Here is a 6,778-nt window from a genome sequence, read left to right as displayed (position 1 = left end):
AAATGAGCAAACAATATTTAACAGTATGATTGCATCTATCTACAGCACCCTAATGGTTAATGGGTATCATTAAAAATGTAGATTACAGTTAAAAAGAAAAAAAATCCTCGCTAACAATTTCCATTCCATGGTCCATGTGGAAAGTTCTCAAGGCATCAACAGGTAAAGAGGTGATGGAAATTGCGTAGACTGTTTGCCTGTCTATGTATACAGTCACCTGCATTTCCTGATGGTGCTGAATGATCTGCCACACATGGTCAAATTTTCAAGACAAGCTGTATCATTCTACTGTCTAAAAGTATTTCTCTTTTTTTTGTACATTTTAGGTTGTTCTCCTGGTACCAAATAACTATAACAGACAAAAATGTCTGTCAGCAATCATGAGAACCGCAAGTCCCGCTCCAGCACTGGTTCAATGAACATCCATTTATTCCACAAGCCTGGTCATGCTGATAGCCTTCTTACACATCTTAACCTGCTCCGAAAAAGATGCCTTTTCACAGATGTAGTATTACTGGCTGGAAACCGTGCTTTTTCATGTCATCGAGCTGTGCTAGCTTCCAGTAGCCGTTACTTTGAAGCAATGTTTAGTGGTGGTCTAAAAGAAAGCCAAGACAGAGAAGTAAACTTTCATGATGCTCTACATCCTGAAGTCTTGGAGCTGCTTCTGGATTATGCATATTCTGCACGTATTATACTCAATGAGGAGAATGCAGAATCCTTGCTGGAAGCTGGAGATATGCTACAGTTTCATGATATACGAGATGCAGCTTCAGAGTTCCTGGAGAAGAATCTTCATACTGCAAACTGCTTAAACATGATGCTTATATCTGATGCTCACTGCTGTGAGAGACTGTTTGAGCTGTCTTGGAGAATGTGCCTTTCCAATTTTGTGGAATTAGCAAAAACTGAGGATTTTCTCAAGTTGCCAAAGCTCAAACTCATGGAGCTCATCCTAAGTGAGGAGCTTGAGGTTGAAGATGAAAGTATAGTTTATGAAGCTGTGATGGGCTGGATAAAATATGATCTTTGTCTTCGACTAGATGATCTACCAGATCTGCTGCGCTGTGTACGACTAGCTCTTCTTCCTGACCAGTATCTCAGAACACTTGCTACAGATGATTTGGTGGTTCAAAACAAGCTGGCAAAGGCAATTGTGGAAGAAGCAACAGATTGTAGGAACAAGATTCTACAGAATGATGGTTTAGTGACTGGTTTTTGTGCTCGTCCTCGTAAAGTTAGTCAGGCCTTGTTACTCTTGGGAGGGCAGACATTTATGTGTGACAAGATATATGTAATGGATCAGAAGACCACTGAGATAATACCCAAGACTGATATACCTAGCCCACGTAAAGAGTGCAGTGCCTGTGCAATTGGCTGCAAAGTTTATGTTACAGGAGGAAAAGGGGCAGAAAATGGAGCATCTAAAGATGTCTGGGTCTATGACACCCTACATGATGAATGGTCTAAGGCTGGGCCTATGCTTGTTGCTAGATTTGGTCATGGAACGGCAGAGCTAGACAACTGTCTTTATGTGGTTGGAGGGCATACAGCCATTACAGGTGCATTTCCAGCATCTCCATCTGTGTCCTTGAAGCAGGTTGAACACTATGACCCACAAGTTGACAAATGGAGCTTGGTAGCTCCACTTAGAGAAGGTGTGAGCAATGCAGCAGTGGTGGGTGCAAAGATGAAACTTTTTGTATTCGGAGGAACTAGTGTCAACCGTGAAAAGCTCCCCAAAGTCCAGTGTTTTGATCCAATCCAAAATAGATGGACAGTGCCTGCTACCTGCCCTCAACCCTGGCGTTACACTGGTGCTGCTGTTCTAGGAAATCATGTCATTGTGATAGGAGGAGACACTGAGTTCTCTGCCAGTTCAGCCTATCGCTTTAATAGTGAGACTTATCAGTGGTGCAGATTTGGGGATGTTTCCTCAAAGAGGATAAGCTGCCGTGCAGTTGCTTCTGGCAATAGACTATATGTAGTTGGTGGATATTGTGGTTCCCAGCGGGGAAAGACACTGGACTGCTACGATCCTGCAAGTGACACTTGGAGCAGTGTGACCACGGTGCCTTATTCTCTTATCCCAACGGCTTTTGTCAGCACATGGAAGTACCTTTCTGCTTGAGCCTAAAGGTAAATGTGTTTAATATAAGGTCAGAAATGCACCTGATATAATGAAATAAGTGTGATCTAATAATTTTGTAACATACATTACTAATCGTAACTGCCAGGTACTGAAAGTTCTTATTTTCAATACCTAAAGTGTTGATCTGGTAGGATCTCTCTCTTACACGTACTCTGATTTTAAATTTCTGTTTATAGCACAATGCTTACTTTAAGATTAGGCAAAGGTGGACATAGTAGTTGTTTATTGCAGTGTAGGTGTGAACATCCCTCATCCCTTAGGCACCAGAGTCCTTGCACAGCTAAACGGTCTGAACTTAAAGTTTTAACTTAAAGTAAATGACACCAGGAGCTGGGACTTAAAAAGGTGCGTTGAAATGCAGAATTTACTGTTTAACTACATGAACAGAAGTTTATAATTTCCCTATTGTTGTAGCTGTAAAATCTTGATGCTGCTGCAGCATCACTTCTTAGAAGCTGGAGCCACTTGGACACTTTGACACTTTTTCTTAATCTATTAAGGACAAGTGTGATACCCATTTTTACTGTTGAATGGTGGACTGCCTAAACCAGTGGTGGTGAACCAATGGAAATGGTGTCAGAGGCGGCACTCGGAGCCCTCTCTGTGGGCACCCAGGCCATCAACCCAGAATGAAGTTCACCAGACAGGACTCAAAGAATCTTCCAGGAGAATCATCCTACAATGGATAGACAAATTTGCCCTCCTCCTTTCAACTGTGTTGGTGTCCTTAGGAGGCTGAACGATTGAACATTGTAAACGAAAAAGGAGAAATAAATTACTGCTAAATAAATAAATTGCTGTGCTGGCACTTTGCAATAATTAAGTGGCTTTTAGTTGAAGTTTGGGCACTCCAGCTCTAAAAGGTTAGCCATCACTGGCCTAAACCATACTACGGGGTACATACTTTTAGGAAAGAGTTAGAACCCGCTATATTATTTCATCAGGCTCTGTATTTATTCATAATTATTGGTTTCTACCTTGTGTGTGCCCTGATTATACTTGAATGACATATAGGTCTGCTATAATATCTCCATGTCCAAAAACCTATAATATTTCTCAAGCATTATGAATTGTTACTCTATTAATCTGCCATGCTGCTTATTTTTTATTAGATCCCTTTTACTAGATCTCATTATACTGTAGGTGTTCCCACACTGTTGTGCTTTGTATATATTCCTTCTCGCAAAACAAGGGAACTGGTACAAAGCTGGGAGTGCCAATGATCAGCTTCATGCAGCTCTGTTTAGCTGTGATTCTTTGCAAGGCAGATGCCAGACACCCTTGTCAAAGCATGTGAAATGCTTACATTCTGGCTGACATAGATAAATACTTGCTGTTTACAGTGTCTGCCAGTGAATTTCATTTTTTAATTATAAATATAGTTTTCAGACAAGGTTGGTATAACATTGCCATAGTATTAGATCATGTACCAGAACAAACTTTTGAAAAAGATTTGAGCTTTTTTATCCAGCCTTGTGCTTTGTGTAATCTGAAACCACTTAGGAAGTGTTGGCCTTGGGCAAACATTTCCCATTTCTTTTGACCTCCTAATTGCTCTCTGACCCAGAATAAGATCAGTAAAGTTCTCTAAGGAGTCATCTTATGAATGGGAAATTAAAAAAAAATTATAGTAAACATGTTGTAACAAGCACCTATTCAATTCAAGGTTGTATATTTCACCACCTATTTACTGGAACTCTACCTTCAAAATCAAGCTTGATAAACAAGGATTCTATCTTACTCATAGATTCAAGAACCATGAGTGTTGTAATCTTATAGTTGTTATCCATGGCCTCTTATAATAATTCCTTTATTTATATAGTGTACACAGATTACGCAGCACTACACAGAACTTGCCAAATCAGTCCCTGTCCCCAATGGGGCTCACGATCTAATCAACCTACCAGTATGTTTTGGAGTGTGGGAGGAGACCGGAGGACCCGGAGGAAACCCACGCAACCTACCTTCTAAAATCAAATTATAAAATTATTATAATGAGGCAGAAGGGCTCTGGTGGCGTTATCAGATCCCCTCCGTGCTGCATCTTTATAGGATGTTACACTATGTAGGAGTACTACTTGCCACCAACTGTGTGCTAAAACTCACTGTGACCCTTAAATTACAGCCGATACTTGTTCATGCTGCAGCTTCACAGGATATTAGACTGTGCAGGGAGGGGCTTTGGTAGCACCACCCAGAGCACTTCTGGCATAGAAGCATAATTTTAAAATTAGATTTTTGAAGGAAGGAGGTCATGGGTAAGAAATGTAAAAGGATCAGCACAGTCATAGTGCCTGGATCTATGAGTAAGTGCTTCTGGTATTCCATGCTTGATTTTGATGGTAGATTTCCATTAAGATAGCTTTCAGTTATCAATCCTACCATGTTGGTTCTGACTTTCCACCATTTATCAGATGCTAGTTCTCTTTAACAACCACCTATACAGGCAGTCCCATGGCTACATACAGGATAGGTTATTAAGTTCCTAAGTTGAATTTGTATGCAAGTCAGATCAGGTATATTTATTAAGTGTAACTCTTTATGCAGTTTTCGCATCACATGTTATTTCAGTAGTGGTATATTTATGACATTCATATCATTATATGGGTGTAAACTAATAATACCCATAAATAATACTTCAAATGTTCAGATCTGTTTTTTTTTTTTTTTTTTACAGATTTATTTGGATGGCTTACTTTGAAATGACGTTTCAAGATGAAATTGTTTGGAAATCATTTCAGCGAAGTCTAAGATGGATGCCAAGAAAGGTCTACAGGCAAAGGAGACCTTCTGACCAGTGTTAGAATGCACAAAAGGCACTGTTATAGACTATTGAGTTCTATGTTTAGTGAAATAGACACCGCTTGATTAATGGGGTTAGAATAGGTTGGCATTTTATATTAAAATGGCCTTTTTTTCTAATTTCATTTTTTACAAATTCATCATAAACCAACTATATAATACCAATTCTTACTATCCCATACTAAGTCTTTATTTTACATTGCCTATCCTAATTACATTCCTACAATATGAAGGAACAATGCATATGTCATGTAGTAGTAGTTATGCCAAGTTGTGCTAAAAGTATTAGGCTGATGTGTTGTTCTGAAGTGTTGTGTCCCAATGTTTAGTCCTAGAATTTCAGAGAATATGTTCTACCTATTGTACCTCTGGATTACATTAACTTCTTTCACTATCATCTGCGCTAGTCATAGGTGCAACACGTGACCTGTGGATGGCACAATTTTCATTAAAATCCATGAACACAGGTAATATAAGACTTGGAAAGTATTTGAGGAGACTATTATTTCATACTTCAGTAAAATTAAGAACAGTGGTATAACCAGAAGTCCCAATACCAAAATGTTGGATAATGAATCTTATGGAATAAAATAAATGCCTATGCTTGGTTTCCATACACACTGTTAATATATACACAGACCCATTTCACATTTTCCAGGATTTCTTACTACCATATACGTATAGATTTGCAATGGAAAAAAGAGGCAAACCATTGGTTGAAGTCATCTTCAAATTCTAGACTAAAAATGGATATTATTCAGCCTGGGAATCCTAACTTTTTCTAATTTATGAAAACATGTATATTGAAACAATTTGTTTATATTAGGTTGCACATTTTTGTATATGGAAAAGATTTATTGTCTCTTGTCCATATAACCAACATCACAACAGCTTTTGTTTTTGTTCTCTAAAACTGTTCTCTCCTGATTGATTTCAACATATTGGGGCAGATTGACCGGTCCATTCGCGATCCAGCGGCGCGTTCTCTGCGGTGGATTCGGGTCCGGCTGGAATTTATTAAGGTAGTTCCTCCGACGTCCACAAGGTGGCATTGCTGTGCTGAAGAGCATCGGAACGCACTGGAATACACCTAGCCAGGCTGAGTGAAGGTAAGTGCAATTTTCGCAACACATTTTTTTTTTTTATGCGGCGGTTTTTCCGAATCCGTTGGGTTTTTGTTCGGCCACGCCTCCGATTCCCGTTGCGTGGATTCCGGCGCCGATGCGCCGTCATCCAATCGCGTGCGCCAAAATCCCGGGGAAATTCCGGTGAAATCGGCGCAAATCGGAAATATTCGGGTAACTAGTCGGGAAAACGCGAATCAGGCCCTTAGTAAATGACCCCAGATTGGCCCAGATTTATCAAAAGTGAAGCAAACTGGCTTGCCTCATGAATGTGCAGAATGCACCAGATTATTGAATACTGGCTCACGGTCAGCAAATGTATTGCAAACTGCGACTAATGCCCATTTAGGTGCCCTTTTTTAGTCGGACACAGTGCAGCTGCGAAACAAAACTGGAACACTTTTTAAATACATGTTAAATAACATTCTTTTCAGTGCAGATTTATGCAGAAAACTGGCACAGCCATTTTAATAGATCTGGCCCATTATGTTTTACTGGATTTAGTATGTGTCTTACTAAATCTTTGTTCTCTTAAAACAAATGACTAATTTCCTTCATCCCATCACAACATATGGATATCATAAGGTTTTCTCGGAAGAATTTTATTGGTGTAAGAACAGAATTATAAGTTCTTATGGACTGTTAGTAGTAAAGTAATTAGACACCACTGTTTTTACAATCACAGCAATTTGCTTAATAC

General features: G+C 39.4%; 1 protein-coding gene across 1 annotated transcript; it reads left to right on the top strand.

Moving 5' to 3' along the window:
* Positions 1 to 332: 332 nt before the first annotated feature.
* On the top strand, positions 333 to 5,092 carry LOC140065214 (ectoderm-neural cortex protein 1-like). The gene is made up of 2 exons (XM_072112818.1): positions 333 to 2,139; positions 4,830 to 5,092. The coding sequence occupies exon 1, from the start codon at positions 365 to 367 to the stop codon at positions 2,129 to 2,131; it is 1,767 nt and encodes a 588-aa protein (XP_071968919.1). The 5' UTR covers positions 333 to 364; the 3' UTR covers positions 2,132 to 2,139; positions 4,830 to 5,092.
* The last annotated feature ends 1,686 nt before the right edge of the window (positions 5,093 to 6,778 follow it).

Source organism: Engystomops pustulosus, chromosome 1 (assembly GCF_040894005.1).
Source record: "Engystomops pustulosus chromosome 1, aEngPut4.maternal, whole genome shotgun sequence".
Classification (NCBI taxonomy): Eukaryota; Metazoa; Chordata; class Amphibia; order Anura; family Leptodactylidae; genus Engystomops; species Engystomops pustulosus.
The sequence above is the reverse complement of the archived record's forward strand: the minus strand, read 5'-3'. Positions and strand labels throughout refer to the sequence as shown.

What these genes read in the sequence shown, in the direction of transcription:
- LOC140065214 (XM_072112818.1), top strand. Translation starts at nt 365, where the DNA reads ATGTCTGTCAGCAATCATGAGAACCGCAAGTCCCGCTCCAGCACTGGT.